The sequence below is a fragment of the Carassius gibelio genome, chromosome B10 (assembly GCF_023724105.1).
Source record: "Carassius gibelio isolate Cgi1373 ecotype wild population from Czech Republic chromosome B10, carGib1.2-hapl.c, whole genome shotgun sequence".
In the NCBI taxonomy this organism is placed as follows: domain Eukaryota; kingdom Metazoa; phylum Chordata; class Actinopteri; order Cypriniformes; family Cyprinidae; genus Carassius; species Carassius gibelio.
Genome location: NC_068405.1, coordinates 15,919,471 through 15,943,938, shown reverse-complemented (window position 1 = coordinate 15,943,938; position 24,468 = coordinate 15,919,471). Strand labels below are relative to the sequence as shown.

Here is a 24,468-nt window from a genome sequence, read left to right as displayed (position 1 = left end):
CGCAGTATGATTGCAGTATTACGACTATCTAGGCAGTAGAACATGCAGTTTTGTGCAGTACAAAGATTCTGCACTGCACAGTGAAGAACTGTACTGTAATAAAACACTTCTGTAGTATGTAAAGTGGAAGTGAAGCAGTCAGTCAAGTTTACATTATTTAGTAAAGTGATTTTTTTAAAAAAGCTCACCACCATCTTGTAGTACCACTGTGAGTGATGTCACGGGGTTGGTTTGCTCCGTTGGCCACTGAAGTAATATATAAGCATTTCTTTACTTTTTGAAGTGTTTGTTATATATTTTTTTAAATAAAGTGGTAATCGGTTTACTAAACAGTGTAAACTTGACTCACCGTTTCACTTCCACTTTAAAGTGGTAGCTCACCTTAAAATCTATATTGTAGATTCAAAAGACCTTGGATTACATGAGGACATTAACTTCATAATATCCACAGCTGTTTTGAGAGTTTACTTCACAAATTTTTCACCATTTTGTTTGATAAAAACTGAAACCACAAAACAGATATTGCATGATGGGGGGGGGGGGGGGGGGTTATATATATATATATATATATATATATATATATATATATATATATATATATATATATAATGATAATATATATTTCGCCATATCAGCCTGACCTATTTTTACTGCATAGTCCCACTAAAATATAAAGCAAAAACTTCTAAATTGATAATTGATAATAATATCCAGATAACGAACAAAAGATTGACTCATTCTCGAGTCAAGAACCGATTGTATCGGTTTTCGGAACACCAGTAGTCCTTTTGGACAGTTCAATTCAATAAACCGGTTTAAGAAAACGGTTCACCGGTTCTTTTGCACTCGAAACACTTCTCTTTTGTTCGTTATCTGGCTCGGCTCGGTATTCATCTTCAGTTCTCTCTTCACAGCAGTTCTGTCAATGTACTGTTTGAGTAAATGAATTACTCCAGGATATTTGTTTGTTTAAACTCAGAGGGAGTGTCAGCCACATTAAAAAAAGTTAACAGCTTAAGTCATTTGCGGATTAATGCGTATTGGAGACGCGAACCTTTTTAAATTATTCAGTTCGATTTGATGAACTGGTTCAAGATCCGGTTACATCAAATGATTCGTTCGCGAACCGGATATCATACACTGCAGAGTTTTGAAATCTCACAACAGACCCAGAAGAAAAGTGAATGATGAATAAAGTCATATTTTTTTGCTATTTTGGACCAAAATGTATTTTCGATGCTTCAAAAAATTCTAACTGACCCTCTGATGTCACATGGACTACTATGATGATGTTTTATTACCTTTCTGGACATGGACAGTATACCGTTCACACAGTTTCAATGGAGGGACTGAGAGCTCTCGGACTAAAACTAAAATATCTTAAACTGTGTTCCGAAGATAAATGGAGGTCTCACGGGTTTGGAACAACATGAGGGTGAGTTATTAATGACATAATTTTGATTATTGGGTGAACTAACCCTTTAAGTAAAGTAAAACTGTAGGCCCCTGTAGCAGTACAAGTACAGTTCGCGGTATATTATCTCATATTAACTATACACTTTAATGCAATACAAGTTAAACTCAACCCAAAACAGCTGCAGTTTAGTCCAGTAGTGCAACATTTATTTGTATATGACATCTACGGCAAAATGGGTGTAGTTACTGTGCAACTGCAGCTGTTGGCATGGTAACGGTGGCAGTTTTCATATTGTACTGAACTGCGGTTATGCTATAATATAAGACTGTTTGTCTGTGTGGTCATATTAATATTGTGCATACATTCTCTAGTATTTCAAATTCTGTGAGCTGCTGGTGCAGTTCTTGAGAATAGATGCAGCACTGTACGGATGCAGGAACCTGGAGATCTAAACACAGTATGAACCACTTTAGTACAACTGTGATAATTTGGATGCAGATATGCGATTTTTAGTGTTGCTATTACTGCATACAGTTCTCTACATTTGTAGAATTCAATAACTGCTGTTATTTTTGCATTTGCCGTGATGGACAAGGAATTCAAGGGCTGATGGGAGATTTACTGATGGAAAAGATGAAAAAATAAAAATAATCACCCCTGATGCTCAAGGAAACTGTGGCTATTATCACCAGTCTGGCAGGGATATTAAAAACACCCACATGTGCTCCCTAATAAGACTTTAATGGGCCTATTAAACATTGCACATTATGTTTATAAATGATGCTTTATTTAAATCTACATCTTTGATGAGTTAATTAATTGGAAACGACTTGTAAACATGTCATCTATTCAGTGCAAAAAAAGTATAATAAAATATGTCTCAGACATTCACACACATTGACTTTACTTCATTTGGAATGCCTAGCTTTTCAAATATTCACTCTTTTAGGTCCTTTGGAATCTAGCAATTCAATATCTTTACTTTAATGAATCCCTGATTGGACTGCGAGCACCAATAAATTACTTTATTTTAACTTTAATAAATGCTATTAAGGGAGCAAAAGGGAATAACAAGAAAGAAAAATACAATCAATATCCAGCGTGTAGCAAAACAGCCGTGCAGTTACATCCGAATCATGCTGGATAGCTGTCTGAGTTGGCATGGTAAATTTGGAACAGATCCATATGAATATACTCATTGAATATGGACACAGTCATTTCATTATCCAGATGTCATTGGGGGACGTTCGTTCTGTCATGTGTACTTGAAAATATTAATTTCTCTTCGCTTACGCAACAGCCAAACTTTCTCCTCTTTTCTTCCAATTAGCCTCATGTTCTGTGCCAGCAGTTAACAAGTGCAATGCTGCGATGTCATTGAATCGGGGGGTATTAGCTCAATTAAGCGCTTTAAAGTCTGCCAGAATATAATATTAGCTATTTTTGGAGGGATTGTTAGAAATTCTGCAAGGCCAGAAATGAAAGAATATGACATATATCCCAAATTAAGTCTGAATTAAAGTCCAGCAGACAGACAGTGGGACAACTACTGACACTGGAAATTAACTGGTCAAAACCCTTTTAAAATGCCAAATAGAAGTGAACTCTTCAGCAGAAAATTACTGCCCATAGGGAACTCTAATTGCCCCTTGGGTAAAACAGCACTGTATAGCTCAAAAAATGGACAAAATAAAATAACTAAATTGCTTGTGAAATCTATCAAATTAAATATGCACTTTTTTGGAATAAAGTAGTAATTTTCCTATGGAACATTTCAGTGGAAAAACTCCATACAGTACGTCATTTATAAACAAAAACACTGTAAAGACTGTAATAATGTGCAACCACCATGACACCAAAATCGAAGCAATTATTCACATTACATTATTGCTCTATATTACTCTTGGGATGTTTTTCAAGTTTATCAAATAATGTAATAATAAAAGTTACGAACTGCAGCTTTAAATAAAGTAGCCTACTTTCAAGACATGGAACCTTATAAAACAGGTTCTCCTATTATTACAAGCTGGCTGAAGAACCATAATTTGATATGGTTTAGGTCAATTTTCTTGATAGTCTCAGTACAACAATTAGCATTCTTGGCAAAGTTTATAACTTAAGTTGTCAGATCTTAACTCCACTGAAAAAACGTGTTAGACACTAAATTAGCATCACATTCCACATGTATTGCAGACGCTGTGAGCTTTTTCTGATGTTTTTTCTTTTCTTTTTTCTTTTGAATTAGACATTTATGTAGAAGACTTTCTTGGAGTTGGTTCTTTTTTTTGTTTTTTGTTCCAAGACGCACTTAAAAGTACTTCAGTCAACTCCACACTGCCGATTGTGTGGTGAGTGTTTTAATGCGGGGAGGCCAACACGCAGCTGTGAGCATCTGTCTTTCTCTCTCTCATACATCACAGATCAGCTCGCTTCTACACTTGGATGCTTTAAATAGTGACAGCGGAGAGATAGAGAAGAGCCCGATCCTTGTCTAGGACTTCACAATAAACCATCAGTCATTTGCAAGACCTAAAGGCAAATTAACACGTTATAGCCTTGCTAACATCATTGGACTTTTGTATTAGCTGTTAATTATTATTTAATTGTTCACTGCAGCAATAATTACCCTTCTAAAAAAAAGCTTAAGCTGGTCTTTCAGCCTGGCTGAGCTGATCTGTTGCCAAGTAAAAAGGGGTTTGGGAATTGTTTAGCTGGTTAGGTTAAGTGGCAAACCAGTTGAACACCTTTTTGGCCAGGATGGGAGACCAACTATCAGAAAACAAGTTTAAACTGTTTTCTTCTTGAAAAATGTGTTTTACTTTTTGTTCTAAACCAAACACTCATAAAACGTTTTTATGCTGCTAGTAAGTACACTAGCTCCATTTCAGGTACTTTATTCTTATACCACAGCTAGTTTACTGTTTGCTAAATTGTACAAAATGCTTTCAGCATAGGATTCTGAGACTTTTTGGCCTGGTATACAGTCAACAGTTTAAAAGCAACAGCTTAACAAGCATGAACAAAACAAAGTTTCTTTCATCACCAGCCTGCTAATAATTGAAGAGTTTCAATACTGTGTTTTTTGCTTAAGGTTAGTTGGGTCACATCCAACACCTAATGGGTTACAACTGAATTCACGCTTCCTGTGTGCAAGGCTATCACTGTATCAACCAAGCTTTTATTCACTTTTAACTTAAAATGTATCACTATATCACTTTTTTACTGTATTTTTATTCAAATAAATACAACCTAGGTAAGATGCTTCTACTAAAAAAAACATCAAAAAAAAATTTTAATGGTGCAGTGTAGCTTTCAGATTAAACATGACTATGTAACACTTCACGGATAATCATGATTCTCAAATCCATCATATTTGTGTCAGTGTACAATAAATGTACATTTTTTGGGTGAACTATTCCTTTAGCACTTTATATACACATACAGAGCAGGCGGTATTACATGGACTTGAATGATTGGCAGACAGGTGGGAGCAGCAACAATGGCACACAGAGTTTATTACAATAAATGACAAAAGGCAAGATGTTGTTAGAGTGCTGCAATAACTTAAAACCACGGGGGATCGTAACCGATTCTAAAACATTCTGCATTTGATTTTCCACTCGCCAAATAAGCATGATTTGTGAATGCCTGCAGACATAGTATACCTTTTCTTTATGGCTCAGATTCACAAGCTGAGAATTGCAAGCAAAATCCAAAACACAGCCCATAAATCACCAAAAATGGAACATGGTCTGTTATTTTTTCTCTCTAAAGGCAATGTCCTCTATATGCACAACAGAAAGAACAGACAAAACTTCTCCTTCTGTCTATTTTTTCCCAATCTGTAAATTATAAATGTGACATGGGTGCTTGGAACATTTCGCTTGAAACTAAAATGGCAAAATGGAGTCATCACAAACACCCTTTGGAAGATGATGCAGTAAAAAAGAGATACCTTTTTGCTAAGTTTCAACAGAGAAGAGGATCTGTTTTGGTTCTCTTTTCATAAAAAGCTTCAGTGTGTTGCTGGGGAGAATGCAGAGTCCCCAGAGGTGACAAACAGCCCTTATTACTGCCAATCTACGCCTACCTGCGCCTCAAAGGATGTCAGGATCCAACCTGCCAGCCCTTTGCTCATGATACAGAGAAGATCAAACATGAAGTGTTTAAAAGGAGAGGGAAAAACAGGAAGTTTGGCTGCAGTGTGCGAAGGAGTCTGGAGTTATCCACACACATGGAAATGTGCAGCCCTAATACGAAGGGCTCTGTTGTCTGGGAGACACATTTTACGTCTAAATGAAGACTATTCACCTTTTCATTCAACGCGGAAGTAAGCCTATTTGTGAGCCTACTGGTTCACTGGCTGCTATAGGTAAATAACGAAGAGAATAACAACATGCAGGAAACGGTAAAACTGTTTGCACTACAAACCAGTGTACTCATAATTAAGATAATACATTTAAATATCAAGATAAGACACACCAAATTTTTTATATCTAGCAGAACTGTTTTGTTCAGCTAGAAAAAGAAATGGTGGATAGAATACCCAAGATGTGTCACTCACATAGTTTTGAATGGGGAAAATGCAATGCTCGATAGAGCTGCTCAATCGCAGGAAGCCCCGCCTTCTGAAAGAAAGAGCCAAACGCTAATCAGTAAAGTCAGTGTGTCTCTGCAGCTGCCGTTAGAAGCGTCCCGGTAGCTATAGCAACAGCCAGCGTTCTGAGACGTGTGCTCCGGGCTGCACATGCACACTGGCTGATCTAGCATGAAAAACAAGCTTTTTATAACGCTATTTGAGCAAGAGTAACAACATTTATGACACATTTGTTTTCAGATTTCTTTGGTGACTTCAAATATTAAATTTAATCGGGAGCTTGGTGAGCATAAGAGGCTTCTTTCAGAAACAAAGAAAAAATAATCTTTTGTACGGTAGTATATTTTACATCTGTGTGTATTACAGAGAGATAGAGAATGATTTTTTACTTTTTCTTTATAAGTTTAAACCATCAACACACTCTCATAAAAAAAGGTACAAAAGCTGTCACTGGGGCAGTAACCCTTTAAAATGTACTACTATTTAGGTAACAATGTGTACTTTTAAGGTACCAATGTGCACCTTTTAGGAGTAAAATTTATTTAAAAAGTGTACCTTTTGAAAAGGTAAAGCCACAGTGATGGCTTTGTAAAAAAATTCTGAGAGTGTACTAACGCATAATAAAAGTTGGCATCAGCTATTCATCATTAACGTAATATTAAAACACGCACATGAGGAACGCAACAGGCACCTGTTTTGTAGGATGACCCAAATGGGAACTCGTCTGTGGTTGTCTGTCTCTATCTTTTGGCTCCTATTCATCCTTTTTTCTCTCTTCCCCTTTTTTCGCTCAGTGCAAATTAATTTTCTCAGTGCCGCAATTTGGTGCAGCTATGTTAATTCTGTATAGGTGCACTAAAGTGTCTGATGCCTGGAGGGTGCACCTGCAGCTGAGCCGACTGCAGGTGTCGGATAAAGCATCAAGACAATCTCAAACTCCCCTTGTTTTTAAAGCCCACGTGGAAAAATGCAGGCTCTGAAGTAACTAGCTCGTGACATTTTGGTAATTAGCCTCTTGACATAATTCAAAAGGAAAGCGTTATCTGGTAATATGCTTATGACAGAGGTGAAAAACCCTGAAAGAACATTTGAGTGGGTTCACACTCGTTAATGACGGAGTTAAATATATTAATGACATCACTCAAGTTGAGTCAATTAACACAGCCTCTGAGGTTCGCTCAAACATGTCATTCTTCCCTTTAGAAAAACATACAGGAATTTAAATGCGGTCAATATGTAAGACAGATATTGTGATTCTCTCTGTATCTCTCAAAGTCAGTAATGAGTTTAAATGCCATTAATGTTCTCGACTGCTAACTTCACAGAAGATACAGTCTCTGCCACTCTGTTTCAGGCGAAGGCATTATGACTATCATTCCAGGCGAATGCATTATAATCACAGAACAGATCTGATCAGTGTAATTACATTTAACTTTGAGCTATTTCCAAGACACATTTGCACTAATGTAAGAAAAGTATGCAAGTGGATCTGTAAGTCCATTTGGATAATGTTCCCCATGTCTAAAAACTCGCTTACATATGTCCATCTTAAAAGCTTCAATGCTCATTTGGGCTCATTGGTTTTTAAGATTATCTCAAGCAATTTCTCCAATTACAAACCTTGTCTATATGATAGCCTGCGAGATAACTTTACTATAGTGATGTATTGTATGTCAGTCAGCTAAATTCACAACAGCCCGCAATATAATCACTGAAAACCAAATCCTTAAGCTTACAAGGCACAAAAACACAAACATAACAGATATGTCCAGTCAAAACATTAGTTGATTGGCCAACCCAAAAGCTAACCTAATTGATTTGAGTATTAATACATGTTAATGTTTTGCTCTAAAATATAAATTACATACAGTCATACCTCAAATGTGAGTTCTGAAACCAATGTGTCCTTTAAAAAGGAAATCATTAGTAGTTTGCAAACAACAATTGTTGCAGCCCTTTAATGGCTTCCACTTGTAGAACATAGTGGTTTAAAAATAAACTTTTCACGTATGGATGTGTGTTGTTTATGTTGTAGGCAATTACTTTTCCATGTAATATTAAACCTGTTTCTTGAAAAAGTGTTTTATGACCGCAAACTAAAGAGATTTATTCACCTTTAGGGATGCTGGAACAAGTGGCAATTAGAAAAATGTTTCATGTTTTCATGATTTCTGATAATACGCTTCTACGCGTGGGCTGTGTTTGGAAACGAAATGATAGGAAATAATAATACACATTGAAGTTACTGAGCAGGATAATGGGGTTTATCTCTAGCACATGCAATTGCACAGGTTATTCGATAGTGTATTCTGTGTTGCCCACAGTAAATAATAGCTCTTGTATGCACCACTTGCTGGCCCCTCAGAGCCACTTTGCACACATAATTATGGAATCATGCTCATCTTGCCAGCTGAAAGCCTGAGATGGATGTGACAATTGGAGGTATTCAGGCTTTTGATAACCGCACCATAATCACCCATCCGATTCTTACCCAGCTCCTCCGTTTCGATAAACATCAATCCCAACCATACAGCCAGGACAAACAATCAGGGACTTTCCTCAGATCAAAACGCAGCACAAAGCCACAACACAATAATGTGACATTTCGAGTCTAAAAACAGAACCTGACCCTAATCTATTAAACATTTGGAATTAATGGTTTCAAAATGGACCTAATTAATTCACAGAAAGATCTATATTGCAATTTCTTTGAGGCATGAAATTCATGGTCCATTGAATTTAATAGATGTAAATGATGGATTATAATTTGCAGTAATCCATTACCAAGTGATTACCATATTTCTTCAACAATTTGCAGTGAGCCACATTGTTTCTCAGTAAGTTTTCTCTGTGCTCGAGTGAAATCACAACCAATTATATACGGAACAATCAAAAGATTTCAAACCAGAATAACACCTTGACTTTTGCTCCAAGCGCTCTAATGTTTCTAGATGGAGGCTAACAGTAATGAACACTCAGATGAGGTTTTTCTCCTAGCTTTACGTTATGACACAAAAAGAGGTCAGTTTCTTGGACACAGATTAAGTGTCCAAAAAGCAGGGTTAAACTGCTTTTGTCACTGGTGGCTTTTCTTTGAAAATCCTTTATAGTCTTGTACTGGGCTTAAATTGTACCATTGAAATCAATCCAATAGGAAATAAAGAGCAGCAGTCCAGAGTACATCTAAAGAATGAAAAAAATACTTATGTGAGGGCATCCGTACACAAAACAGAGGAAGATCACCAGCAGAGAGAGAGAGAGAGAGAGATACAGATAGATAGATAGACAGATAGACAGATAGATAGATAGATAGATAGATAGATAGATAGATAGATAGATAGATAGATAGATAGATAGATGATAGATAGATAGATAGACAGACAGACAAACAGATACATAGACAGACAGACAGACGGATAGATAGATAGATAGATAGATAGATAGATAGATAGATAGATAGATAGATAGATAGATAGATAGATAGATAGATAGATAGATAGATAGATGTTGTTCTGAAGTCCGCTCGCACAGCATTTATTTGATTAAGAATAGAGTAAAAAACAGTAATACTGGTACATATTATTACAATTTAAAATAACTGTTTTCTACATTAATCTTTAAATAAATTAATTTATTCCCATGTCAGCAGTCATTACTCGAGTCTTCATTGTCACATAATCTTTCAGAAATTACTTCATGTTGAAAACCATTCATTTGCTTAATAATAATACAAAAATAAGTTTATTGAAAAAAAATAATAAAAATGACTATAAAAACAAAACAAGGAAATTATTGGATATAATTTAACTGACTAACTGACAGCTATAAATACCAACTCAGACTTTTGAGGAAAAAATGAGGGCATATGGTGCGAAACATTACTGATCTGTTTATCTTATTCATCCCATTCTAACTGATGCATCCAAGGCTATCAACAAATCATTCTCACAGTTTCAACAAAACCTCATCTGTGTCAGCCAGCCAGATAACTTACTGATTTGCAAAATTAGCAAAAATATTCAATAATAAATGTTTCAGCTTGCACAGCATGAAAATCTTTATAAAATCAACACAGGTACAAAAGAGATGTAGTGACAACACAACATTGATTAACAAGTACGAAACACACTCACAATGGCTTCAGGACTGTCAGAACGTCCTTATTGTTCACCCCTTACCAGACAAGTCAGAAGAAAATCACCCTCTCAGCAGAAAGGATCACATCTATCACACATATCTGATAATATGCAACAACAAATATCTTTGGAACTTCACTGATGCACATCATTGTACTTTTCTTTGTCTTAAACTAGCAAGCTACAAAAGGCCAATTGAGGCCTTTCAAGGTACAATCAAGCATGAAGCTCTTACAATAAATATTTATCTAAATAATATTCATATAAATGTTACAGTTTCACTTAAAAAAAAGGTTATCCATTGAACGTGAATTAACCATTAAAACCAATTGCTCTAAATTGCCACCTTTGTCACAAAACACTTCTAATATCTCTTTTAATACCTAATCAAACAGTCTAGTGTGCTCAATCCATTTCCTATGACCATCACTAATAACTGTTTGAATCATGTACACTGGCAGGTATAATTACAGAGTACTCGTTACACACTGTGAATAGCGTGATTCCTTTGATTATAAAATATACCATTTCATTCTCAATAGGCTTCCGTGGGCTTCTCCCTCCAATGGAAAATGCTGTGGGCTTTCAATTCAAACACACATACGGGCCAGGCGATGACATCAACACACAAGAGACTAAACTCAGACAATCTGCATAAACATTTATTTTCTTGTCTAAAGCTCACCTTCGTCAAACCTTTAAGAACTACAAGGTTTCCCTACCATGCCAAATGAGTCAATATAACAATCAATCTAGTGTTTAACTGACATTTCCTGTACAGAAAAACGTAAAGGCTACCTGTATGAAGCTCCATCAGTCTCTGTTTTGTCCTCGTCAAAGGGAAGTAAACAGGTCCTAGTATGAGAAAAATGAGAAAACACATCAGTGGTGCAGATTAGTATTCCACAGGTACAAATGCCAAGGAGTGAGACTCGCATAAAAGAGAAATCTGAAGTATAGTTTCACAAACAAATAAATAATAAAAAACTTTGTATGAAAAATACAGGTGCTGTCTGGATAGTTTTAGATCACAATTTCTTATCTCAAACTGAATTCCCAAATGAAATAAAATATTCTATGGCAAAAGAAGTGAAAACTGAATGTCTAAATCATTCATTCAAGTACTCAGTTCAGTTGCTGATATCACAAACATAAAATGTGACCCTGGACCACAAAACCAGTCTTAAGTTGCTGGGATATATTTGTTGCAATAGCCAAAAATACTTTGTATGGGTCAAAATGATAGATTTTTCTTTTATGCCAAAAATCATTATGATATTAAGTAAAGATCAGGTTTCATGAAGACATTTTGTACATTTCCTACTGTAAATATATTAAAACTAAAATTTTTATTAGTAATATGCATTGCTAAAAACTTCATTTGGACAAATTGAAAGGCAGTTTTTTGCACCCTCGGATTCCAGATTTTCAAATAGTTGTATCCCGGCCTAATATTGTCCAATCCTAACAAACCATACATCAATTGACAGCTTATGGCCTAGCAACAAGACAAACACAGCAACAATATTACAGTAATATTAGCCCACTAAGGTATACTGAGGTGATTTTCAATATAATCAATTACTGGTCTCATATCCATGGAAGACAGTGAATATTATTAACCAATCAGAAATGTATTTCTAAATGAACATTTGCTAGACAGACAGACAGATAGATAGATGGTATTTTGTTATATTAATCTAGGAAAGTCTTTGACAGCTACTCATACAGTTTTGACACAAAGCATGCTGAGAAGCCAAACTCCTTATATCTTTAAAACTGCAGGATATAAATAAAAAATGCTGCCAGTCTTGGTTTGAAAATGGCGCTGGACTTGCAAAGGCCAGACAGATAATTAGTCTTCCATTCGTTATGCCTGAAGGACAGATAAGGGGTCCTTTTGTAATGTCCCATATTACACTTCAGTTGTTAAAACTAACTCCAAGGAAATAAATTCCAACTCATATCCAGTAGCTTCAGCTGTCTCTCGGTGATAAAGCTACAGCGGTTTTTGCACAAACAAACGCTGAATAAATGTTTTCCTTATTCGATAATGAAAATGTCTGAGACAGGTGAACCTCAAGTAAACATGCTGAACATATTGAGCACGCGGTGACACGATTTCGAACCGATCTAATCAGTCATATTTTCGCAGTTGTATTCGTTGGCTTAAGACTTTGTTGATTTGTGCGTGTGCAGGAGATGATAGATGAGTATAGCTAAACGCATTTTCAGCCCTGTGGTCTACTCCCCATCGAAAATGAAGTCTATTTTGAACGCGCGCACGTTCACAGTTGTGGTTGGACATGAAACAGCCAAACCCGATCGAGTGCTGAATTGGACTGACAGTTGAAAGAAAAAAATCCGGCTCTAGTGAAGAATCTAGATCACACAAAATCTGACACGTGTCTTGGGTACACATCACACCTTTCTCCGTTCAAAGTGGACTCCTGGTGGTCGAATCTTTTTCCACGACCATGAAAATACTCCTTGTTGTCTTTACTTGCATGATATGTCCACGCTTGTTCATACGATATATAGAGTAGACTCTATATTTGTGACTCAAAGATGTAACAATCCAAATAAGTGGAATAAGTTACTTAACAGATACTAAATCAACCTATATTATTAACCAAGGGGAGGCGCTGTTTCTTTAGTTTAAGATCAAATTGGTGTCCTGAGGAGGTGTGTACAGTAATACCTGGAGAAAAGGTGTTCGCGTTCCCGCTCAGTGACTGGCTCAAGGTCATTGGACTTCTTCTACTATGTAAATGTCACGTGACTGATGCTTTAAAGAACTGTAAATCATAAAATGTACAGTCTACTCGACCTCTCTCTCTCTCTCTCTCTCTCTCTCTCTCTCTCTCTCTCGTGGAAAACACGGGAAAATAAAGGTTTACAGGCTAAAGACTGAATTTGCCTATTATATGTTAACAAATAATTAATGTTTCTTTTGTGAAGTATGGTGTGTTAATGGAGTGTTATGTATGTTACATGATGACCAGCTTGTTTTAAATTTATAAACAAATAAAGGTATTGTTAAACCTCTCTCTCTCTCTCTATTTCAAGTGGATCAAAACCTTTAATCATAGTTGTCCTAAAACCGTTCACATATATGATTATGAATATAGTAAATACCTAATCTGGTTTTCATGGACAATTGTGATTATTATATATATTATATAATATTAGAGAATATTATATAATATCAGAACTTAAAAACAGAATTATTCTGCCAGAATAGACGACTAATTTATTGCCAGATGGTGTAGTAGCGTCATCTACCAGCAGGGCAGGGGCCATGCTAACTAGCTAAACCTTGACCCCCTTGATGTCACATAATATTTCACACTGAGGCCAAACATGTGGCTTCAGCTGTCAAACTGATCTATTAATAATAATACACTTAGCTAAGTTGTAGCTGTAATAAAGATTAAGCTAAAATATAGTTGGACTTATTAGCTTTCCGATCATATGGTTTGTTAATTGGTTTCAGGGGTCTTGTAAAGTCTAATTATATTAAAATTTACATGTTCTTACCTGAAGGGTCTTGTAAGGTCCTTCATCAGTTCCAGTAAATGAATATTAAGAATTAGTCTTCATTAAAAACAAAAAACAGATAGCTCTTATGACCATTAAACACAGCTAATTAATGTTAATGCCCTAAACATAAGAAGACCTTGAAGTCTTTCCCCTAAGGCCATTCATTTAGGAGGGTCAGGAAGTTATTCATAATGAAACAGCTGTACCAAATTGAAAAGATGAAGACAAAAGATGAATCTTTTACTGCTTTTAGGCTACAAGCCATTTTGTCTCTCTCTTAAGAAAAGCAACACTGTCATTTAAAATGAATGCCACCTGATATACCAATTTGTTAACCTCTTAATTTTGGATTAAAATATAGGACAAAGTATCATTAGCTATGACAACACTAGAGTATTTACATTTTCTTTCTTGTCATTTAAGATGAAAAAACAACAACAACAAATGCAAATGTAATGTTTGAGATTATGTTATTTCTGAAATATAGTAAAAAAAAAAAAAAAAAAAAAAGGCACAATAGAGCACAGGCAATGATACAAATATAACCTTGATATTGGGGTGGTTCATCGCAGCATTTCATTCATATTCAAATTCAAATTCAGTGTGAGTTGGTGTCAGTTTCTTCCTCAAAGCCTCTCTGTCTGGTGACAAGGTGGGAAATAAACTGGGGTGACACTGCTGAACACAGATTTTTATTTGTGAGGTGTTCTGTGTGATTATATGCATTTATAAAACAATTGTGCTCATCAGTTTTCTGAAACACCTCAGATGTGAAGATTTCATCTGCACCAATATTCTGGGCTGCATGACTAAAATAAAAAGATTTTATTTGTTTATAATAAAACTGGTCGAAATTACAGTCATATGTTATCTGTAAATATTATTGTCAGAACATATATGGAAAAGTCATGGCCTAGCGGTTAGAGAGTAAGACTCCTAATCATAAGGTTGTGGGTTTGAGTCTCGGGCCGGCAATATCAAGACTGAGATGCCCTTGAGCAAGGCACTGAACCCCCAAATGATCCCTGGGCACTGTAGCATAAATGGCTGCCCTCTGCTCCGGGTGTGTGTTCACGGTGTGTGTGTGTGTGCACTTTGGGTGGGTTAAGTGCAGAGCACAAATTCTGAGTATGTATATACTCAGAATTATATATATTATTACAACCAAAAATTCAATTTTAATATATTTTAAAATACCTTTAATTCCTTTGATGGCAAATCAAAATTTTCAGCATTATTCCAGTTTTCAATGTCACTCCATCCTTTAAAAATTATTCTGATGCTGATTCGATGCTCAAGAAACAAGTATTATCAACAGTTGTGCTGCTTAATATTTTTGTGGAAACTAGCATCCCATAACTAATGTTTAACAGAACAGCATTTATATGAAATATAAATAATTTGTAACATTATAAATGTAATTTTCTGTCACTTAAATTGTTTAATTTGTCCTAGCAGAATAAAAGCATTTTTATCAAATAAAATAAAAATAGCTGACTGACCCCAAACTTTAGTAGCGTACTGTAGTGCATATACAGTATTAAAAAGTCCTGTGTGTGTGTCTGGATACAGAAAGGTTTTAAATGACTCCCTGAACCAGTTCGCAAGAAGTGATTCGCTAGAATTAATCGGACTTTCCATCGATACTGACAGCAGCATATCAAATGTTACAACAGCGACTGGGCTTCACCCGAAGAAGGCGTGTCGCTGGAGGCGGACCGGGGGCGGGGCTTGCTTCCCAACTCTCCAGCGCGAATTCCCACTCTCTCCACTGTTCGTCCAGACTTCACCTGCGAACTACGCACAGAGCAACCGCCTGATCTTTTCAGCACACTCAACCAGAGAGTTCCCTCGATACTATCAAACAACTTTCGACGTACATATCTCTCTTGAAAATCTCTTCGGACTGTATAAAGGAGATCCGGGGTTTTCTATAACTAAGGATGCAATCGGTTGTCTGCCTTATCGGTGCCTTCATAGCAGCCGCTGTGTTTCGTCCAGGTATGTCATTTAATTCACAATGAAAATATTGTAATCTCATTCTTTCATGTAACATCGCTGGCGTAATCCGAGTGGATTGTTGAACAGGTTCGTTCCTATAGTGACCATTCGACTGTTTTACTTCCTTACATCTATGAACATCAACAAGTTTTTATGAAAGCCGTTGTAGTTCGTTGGCAATCATTGCCAGGTCATGTGTTGCACTTTTAATTTCTCCCACGTTAAGAACAAGAGGTCAACTGTCTACCTGACGAAGATGAAACCATCTGTGCCCGCCTCGGACATTCACATTCATTCATTTTAACACCTGCAATAGGGGACTGCGAAAAAGCTTTCAAACTTGAAGGATTTTCAGTAAGAAAAGTGAATAAGAAGTGTTTAAACTTTTAGTGTGGACGGGTGACAGTATTAATGTTGTTGATGCTACGTTTTTCTGTTTCGCTTCAGCCACAATCACATGCAGAATCATACAGCAGTGACCTCACACTTGCGCGTTTCTGAAACCCGTATTGTATGCGTCAGTCCCAATAGAAACTAAAAGAGACAGCTAAGCTAAATAATAATAATATTTACAATTAAGTCATGTCATCATTTACTCACTCGCATATTGTTGTTAAGAACGTGCGTGGCTTTTTTTTTTCTTACGAAGAACACAAAGGGAACGTTTTATATAGGCTATATATATATCCTGATCTTCTGAAGTCATACAATAGGTTTGTATGAGAAACAAACGAAAAACACCGAGAGTGAATGATTAAAATGATTTTGTGAACTGAATCATTAAATTCACAATGCTAGTATACTGTGTAACGCCGATGACTAGAAATATAGCCTTATATTTTGAACTGTATTTATGATAGGCTACTTTTATTGTGATTTGCGTTCTCTTTGAAGCTTGATCGCACAAGTCCCCATTAATTCTAATAGAGTGGGTAAAAAAACAACGAACAGAATATTCTTCATTTACCCTTTGTTTTTCTCAAATGAAAGAAAGTCACACGGGTTTGGTGCTATCCCTTTAGTAAGCGATTGAATTATCTTGCATTCAGGCATGGCTGTTGCCCAGCGTGCGCAGTTTATGTAAAGTTAATCAGTGCTTAAAGTCTATGGGATTTTGAGACGTGCGCGAGCACCGTTGGCCAGTTTTTTCTGAGCGCGCGAGTGCGCTGTGTGTGCGACTGTGCGCATACGGGGAAAGAGAGACAGCGAGCGCGTGCATGCTCACGACAGCTTGCGGAGGTGGAGGGCGGTGTGTTACAAATTCAACCATTTGACTGGTGTGTGATTTTTTTTCACTGTCACATGCTTGTTTGCTCATAAAATTATTTGAGAAGTCCATATTCGTCTTCATAGATTATGCTTAATCTATATAAGGCGGTAAAGTGATTGACAACTTTGAAGTGGCAGTTCATACTTTTTGATTTTTTTTCTTAAATAATGGCCCACTAAATTCTATCTATCTATCTATCTATCTATCTATCTATCTATCTATCTATCTATCTATCTATCTGTCTGTCTGTCTGTCTGTCTGTCTGCCTGCCTGCCTTTTTCAATTTCAAAAGTTCAATACTTTATACTTTGACTATAGGCCTACTATATATATATATATATATATATATATATATATATATATATATATATATATATATATATATATATATATATATGGGTAGAAATACTGTCAACATTTCCTGTTGTGTGGCAAACTATACTACACTGCAGACTATTTCCTGTTGTGTGACACACTATACTACACCGCAGACTATTTTAAAGAATAATTTTCCATGTATAATTGCTCACATTAATTGCAAGGGCACACGTTAATTAAGGTTATTATTATTTTTTGCTTTACAAAATAATTTGGCACACTGCAGGACCATTTCAAATTAAACTAATTGGTATTTAAAATGGCAAAATGATAATTAAAAATTGTAGGAGGAAAAGTGCATATTACTAGACCTGAGATGTACAATTTCTCTTATAAAGCCTTTATGCAAATAAAATAAATGTACATGCTATTTGTCATCTACCCATATACTGTCTAAAAATTAGTTTTTATTATTTTAGGTATGAAACTCTGTGCCATGTACAATACTTAATAGTAATTTAAAAATAAATAAATGTGTTCAGTATAAAATTAGAGAAGCTCTGTCACACAGCAGGAAAATGTTCATCATGTGATATTTTCCAAAATAACGCTTGTTTGTCAGTCCGTTTGCAGAACTTCATTTAATTTTATTGTATGACAAAGAATATGTTGCTGATTATCAATGCACTGGAAATTCATTGCAAAATACAGTTTGAGTTCAGGCTATTGTTGTGGGATTCTGTCTGATTTGACAGAGTGATGGGTGTGGCTTGTTTTGGGAACCCATACCATCCTTCAATATTTCCTAGTGTAGTTTCTAAGTGACAGAACATGACATGTCATGATTTATCCTGAGATGTAAGGCATGTATAGATCTGTTTCCCCCACACAGATATTTCTGTAAGCTATGTGGGCAGTTTCAAAGAGTTCTCCCCCACCCCAAACAAACGCACACACAACCCATAGCCTTCACTCAAAGGGTATTTGCTGTTACGACCCTCTGGCTCTTTTTGGTTGTGTGTTGGAAAGGTCAGCTTCTCTAGAGTGCTGTCAGCAGTAGACTGATCACCTGTATGCAAACAGGTAAAGCATCTCTGCCATCTTAGCGAGCTTAGTGGTTGGAATGTGCTCTAGATGTATTTTATAGCAAAAACCTGCTTCGTGCAGCTTCCTGAATACATTATTTAATTTGTCGATTATTAAATAGCCTGGCTGATGAAACATTTACTTACTCTGATTATGAAAAATCTTTCCTCTCTTTCTGAAAGCTGCATGATTAAAGCACTAATGAATGTGGACTGGATTTAGCAGAATGCTTGAAGGGGTTTCAGAAATCACAGTAATATTTTAAATAAATAAAAATGATTGGAGATTCCTTAATATGCATTTGTAAAATTTCTGTTGGGGTTAAGGAAGGGTTACTGAAACCAGAGCTGTATTTTTATTTCTGTTGCATATCAGTGACATCACTCTGAATGGCATATGACTGGTGAGGACGAGCTGAAACACTCAGTGAACCAGAAAGCACAGGCCTTTGTTTATCACGAGAGATAAAAAAAAAAAACCCTAATTACATTCAGACCGACACTAAACCGCATCTCCACCAGGAAATCCCACATCTGATCATTTAAGCATTCAAGTGAAATATTCATGCCACCGTGGCCTGATGGGGGAATATTTTGTCATTGTTTATTGGCAGGCAAGGGCTTGAGCTGATTAATGTCAGTTCCACTTAGATATCAAACAGGAAAACCCATGTAGTGAAAAGAAAAGTCTAATTCATATTTGCATATTCATTTAGTTTAAGCCTAACTATGGTACTGCTTTCAGGAAGAGCATATGGTAAAAGCTAATTTTACAGCTTTGGGGCTTTGTTCGTCTCAAATGGTGGGCAGAGAGAAAAAAAAAAACCTGAGAGCATAGACTAAGTGAACAATGTTTCATGTGCTAAAATGATTGTGGGTATTATTCTGAAATTACTGGATCCGGGCTTGGATGAGACAGGCAGTTAAGGTTTCAAAATGTCCTTTTGACCAACCGTTTAAAAAGGCTGAAGTGAGAGGCCATTATGTCATCATTTATTCATATTCAAATTCCCTCCCGACCACTCATGCACATGCATCCATGCACACTTATGTTCCATCACAGGCTTTTATAGTAAATTACTTAAGCCATGTGTTGGACCAAGCATCTGCTCTCCCATGAACACATGCACACACATATACATTATCCCTCCTTTGTCTTTCTTGTCCATCAGACACTCCCCATTTGCTAATGGATTAATCGCAGCGTTGCTGAGAAGGAAGACCAGTTGTCTGCACTGCCCAAAATGGCCCCCTGAGACTTCAGCCAGTCTTATCTACAGTATGCTCATCTGATCCAACAACCCTCCTTTTGCCTCATAATAAAAGGGAATGCTTATTAGGTTGTGTACGCTGATGAACCTCTGTGTTGGTTACCAGCTCTAAAACATCTTTTCCCAAGATTGCTGGTTGATAAAAGCCAAATGGTGGTCTTAAGTGCTGCATTGAGGGAATATTGTTCTCTTGCATTAATATTGTTATGCATATAAGGAGTGTAGTGATGCACAGCAGGCAGACACAATTTCAAGGGTTCAGAGATAAGCTTTAAATGAGTGTGCTGTACACAATAAAGTCATTTTCACAGCCGAATTCTCATCTGTGCTATCAAATATGGAAGTGGCAACAATGTTTATTCAAGCTCTCCAGGTGGCAGACCTGCTTTTCACTTCTCGAAGCTGAGTGTTTTCTGATCAACAGCTGTGATTGAACCGACTGTAGGCGTCAAACTCACCAGTTCTTGCTCATTAACAGAATGCAGAAAGCTGATCAAATGTAGCGATTGGACTCTGATAGGTTTATTTGTATTTCTTTATTAATATCAGTGATTCTTGCAGACCACACCCCAGCGGCGTTCGGCAGCATGACAGGATGAAAGCGGAATGTTAATGAGTGGAAAACAAATCTTCCTGTATTTAGAGTTTTTTTTTCATCCCATCTTGAGTTTAATGGGATGGTTTAAAGAGCCATAACTAACTCTTTTGGGCCACTCTTGCTCATTTATGGGCCGGTGATATAAATATATTGACGTGGCAGTCAGTGAAAGGGTCCGGGGAAGGCTATCGATTAGACGAGCATCTAGTTAGACAACGTGTTTTTTAACATGCACTTTTTGGCGGTAACTCGAGAGTCGGTCTATGGCGAGGCCACCTTGTGTCATTCAATATAGTTTTAGCGGCAATTATGTGGCTGCTGGAATGTTATTTATAAGTTTGCTTATAGTGCAAGAGTCATAAGTCACCCATTCTTCAGGGTTGTTGTATCGATCAGTTCAGAGATCACAGTGTAGAACCAATTTGAGTATGTTTACCATTTGCGCTTATGAAATGTACATGGTGCGTTTTGATCAGAGACTTTTTAAGCCATACGTTTTGAGGTCGATAATACCCCCCAGAAAAGGATTTACATACATCAGGCTGCTTGTTAACCACATGTAGTGGTTAATGGTGGTCTGGAGGATATTATTTCATCAATGTCAAATGTTTGTCCTGGCATTTAGATCCGTCTACAAAAGGTTGCGAGTTGTAACGGCCCTTAGCCTGTCTCCCTCCCGCCAAATCACATTCTGTCAAATATCCATCTGAGGCTTTGAGCGCTTCAATTCAGGCTGACATTCAAAGCCACACAACCTTTCTGGCAGCCATGGAGACGCACGATAACCGGATTCCCATTCTGGGTCCATCGCTTTGATGCCGTCTGTGATGTGCAGATTGCATTTCTCCATGTGTGAGGAGACATTCCTGTCTGCCACTCTCGCCTCTTTAAGTGACGCTTTGAACCAAAAGGGCATGACAGAGGAAGGAAAAGTTTTTTCCCCCCTCTCTTAAATCTGTTCCGGATAGAGTGAGAGAGGCGGATGGAAAGAAGGTTAGAGTACCCATGAGCTCCATGGGTTTGGCATGGGATCTCCCGGAGCTGTCAGGGTGAATGAGGAAGCACTGACGTTGGTTAAATCTATTAAAGGTAATGTGGGGTGAACCGTGAACTTGACTGGTGGTGGCCCTATTCAGAGGTGGTAGGCACATACAATGCGAGCGGAAGAGATGAATTTTCAACATTTAGAGCTTTAATTGCTCTTTCCTTACGTTCACAATGAGCCTAGTTGTTTGAATTGAAAGCATTTCTTTTTCAGATTTGAGCATAAGGTTGTGCCATTTAAACTTGAATTGAATTGAGAATGCCATGTAATTTCCAGTTGAATTTTAATAGAAGTAAGTGGAATTAAAATAAATGAAAATTCACATAATCATCATTTTAACTCTTTTTCTAGTAGTTCACATACCCAATCCTAGCCCAACATAACATCATATAAACTATAAAAGCATGTATGTTGAATAAACTGACTAGGATGGAAGAACACTTCATTTTCCAGCACAATTATAAAAGTCCTCTTTTTATCGTTCCATTTCAGTGTCCTTTGCAGTGTGGCATGGTGACACAGTAACTCAAATTTGAACTTAAACATAGTTTGAGCCAAAAAAAAAAAATTGTATTTCCTCCAGCTGGATGGAAGTCTCATAGTCTAGTGTGTGACCATCATACACTATGCGAGTTTCTGTGGAATCTGTCAATGCTAATCTGCAGAGTGGCTCTGAGATTCATCAACTTGTTCAGACTGTAAATCGGGAGAAAATCAGGGCAAAAATCGTGTAGGGTATTCCAGCCTTTATTCATCCCCAGTCATTCCAAACCTGTATGACTCTTCTGTGGAACATTAAAAAACCCACTGAGACTGACATTTTTACAAATTTTTTCTTTTGAGTTTCACAGAAGAAAGTAAGTCATACAGTTTTGAAACAATATGTGGGTGAGTAAATGTTAATAGAATTTCTAACTATATTTAAAATTCAACCCTGGTACAATCGGGAAAAAACTCCCCCAGACAGGAATTACACATGGTAGTTTCAATTGCAGCAGAGGTTAACAGCGAAAGAGGAAGTGGTAGCCTTTTTGAAGTCAATAGGTCCATTTTAGATGTACGTCATCCATCTTTACCATGCGGTTTCTCTTGGTACATAGCTCTAATGAAAAAGGGTCAAATGTTATTCCCACTTACAATTTAGTGGCCTCTTTCCTCATGTTCACATCCCTTTTTAGCACCTCCCACTAAATCATGCTCAGAGGTACTGAATTGTTGTCTTTGTGAGCCTCTGTAATAAATTAAACTGGTTATGTGATTTAAAAGGGTTAGTGGTGGGAGCGAAAGGGAGGATGCGGCTGAAAGAGTGCACAATAAAAAATAACATTGTGGAGATGAAAACCTTGAACCCAAATTTCAGAGGAGGAAGTTCAACAGCAAGTTCATGCCCACTAAAATCACACGTAGGAGTATCATTAAGGATTGCCAAACAAAAGGTTTCCCAAAGATGCATGGCATATAAAATCAATTTCGACTCAATTTATTATTCCCTTTTCAAATTTCCAAAACGGCTTTCCGGCATGACTTTACATGCCATAGTCAGATAGCACTGGATTTTTGACAGGATAAACATTCAGTAAACCTCATGGTGAAAATGATTAGGGCGGGCAGCCGACCTGCTCTGCTCCCAAGAGGCAGGGGAAGAAGCGTCCTCTCATGCGATAAATTAGTTCCAGCTCTCGCAGGCTGGAGGAGCTCCCTCAGAGCTCCATGTTGTTTTAGCGTGCACCGTTCTAATGCGATTTTAAAAGGTTGAAAGTTTGAGTAGAGGCAAATGGCTGATTATGTACACACAACCGGTGCACATCTGCTTCGGTTCACATCGAAGAAAAAAGAAGCCTGTTTTTTTCCCCCTTCCTAAACCTGTTTCGGCACATCCAGAATGGTGGCCTAAGGGGCTTTTGTGATGCCTCCCAAAATTCCTGTCTTCCCGAGCAGGACTTTATCTTCCTTCACATGCAAATTTAATGGTTGTGGGATTTTATTTTATTTTTTACACCGTCTGCACCGACATCACACATTTCCCTTGTTTTGCTGATGCTTTTTGTGATGGAAGTACCGCAGAGAGCAGGATGAAGCAACAGTCATCCCTAACCGATCTGACTTTGTCTTTCTTCTTTCAGTGTCGTTTGAGGGAAACTTTAGGACGGATCCGTCTCTCTGTTTATTCAATAAATCCCACCTCTGGGTGTTTGCCCTTTTCGCTCGCTCCCTCCTTTTCTTCAAAATCCCTTGTTTCTTTATTCATCCTGTGTGACAGCACTTTCTGCATTCAGCACAAATTGATTTATTTACCTTCCAGAGGGGTCAAGTACAATGGGCCTTATGTTAAAAGTCCCGTATATGTGCGTGAAGGAAAACGAAGAGTGTGCTATGCTGAATATAAAGTCTGAGGAAGCTGTGCTCTTAGAAGGCCACTAGAAAAGAAACTTGCTGGAGTGGAATATCTGAAAGAGCCCTGTAGGCCTTGCTATACCAGTAGTCTGCCATTTTGTCACCCCATAGCCTCCACTTTAATATGCTATTCTAATAATCATATTGACCTGTCCTTTAATTTTCATCACAGCAAATGTGGCAATTGCACATCCAACATTAACCTCCACAGAATGGGGTTGTGTAACAACTAAAAGCCATGGTTTTTGCCTTAGAAATAGCAGCTTTTTAATAGCAGGGCTAACTATTTGGTTCAAAGTGTCCACATTAGCCATTATGTGAACTAAAAGCCACTGTGCAAGAGAAAGAAACAGGAAAAGAGATTGCAGTCAGATGTTTTTTCCCCTTCTTTTTACAATTCAAACCAAGCACTGTATATTTTGTCCGGTCCTAATTTCAGATTTTTAACACATCCGACAGCTGATCTTAAAACTACTGTGATATATCTGGGGTTTATTCATAAATGTATAAACATCAATAATTCTGCTGCTTATAACAAGTCAGCAGCACATTCAGTGCACTTTAAGGACTCCACTCCATCTTCTGAAGTGCCGTTCCAGCGACATGAGCCCGTTATATATTTGAAAGGAACTTTGTTGCTGTCAGCTAGCATCCACACTGAAAGCTTAGGGTGATAGCACACTAAATTTAAGCACAAGCTGACCAACTTCCCCTTTTTTTTTACATCCTTATTTGGAAATACCTGTAAGCGCATTCAAAGCGGGCAGAGATAACACCATTCTTGGGAGGTCTT

At 37.2% G+C, this 24,468-nt stretch overlaps 1 protein-coding gene and 1 long non-coding RNA gene across 3 annotated transcripts in view; one reads left to right on the top strand and one right to left on the bottom strand.

Annotated features, from left to right (window-relative positions):
• Positions 1 to 12,789, bottom strand: part of LOC127966806 (uncharacterized) — a 29,116-nt gene extending 16,327 nt beyond the window's left edge. The window contains exons 1-2 of the long non-coding RNA XR_008155705.1: positions 12,578 to 12,789; positions 10,949 to 11,005 (exon numbers count right to left, since the gene is read on the bottom strand). This is a non-coding gene — a long non-coding RNA (uncharacterized LOC127966806). The remainder of the gene's footprint in view (positions 1 to 10,948; positions 11,006 to 12,577) is intronic.
• Positions 12,790 to 15,454: 2,665 nt separating this feature from the next.
• LOC127965828 (CD166 antigen homolog) overlaps positions 15,455 to 24,468 on the top strand; it is a 62,951-nt gene continuing 53,937 nt past the window's right edge. For both annotated transcript variants that reach the window (XM_052566513.1, XM_052566512.1), the window contains exon 1: positions 15,455 to 15,694. In XM_052566513.1, coding sequence (XP_052422473.1) covers positions 15,637 to 15,694 — 58 coding nt within the window. In that variant the 5' untranslated portion in view covers positions 15,455 to 15,636. The remainder of the gene's footprint in view (positions 15,695 to 24,468) is intronic.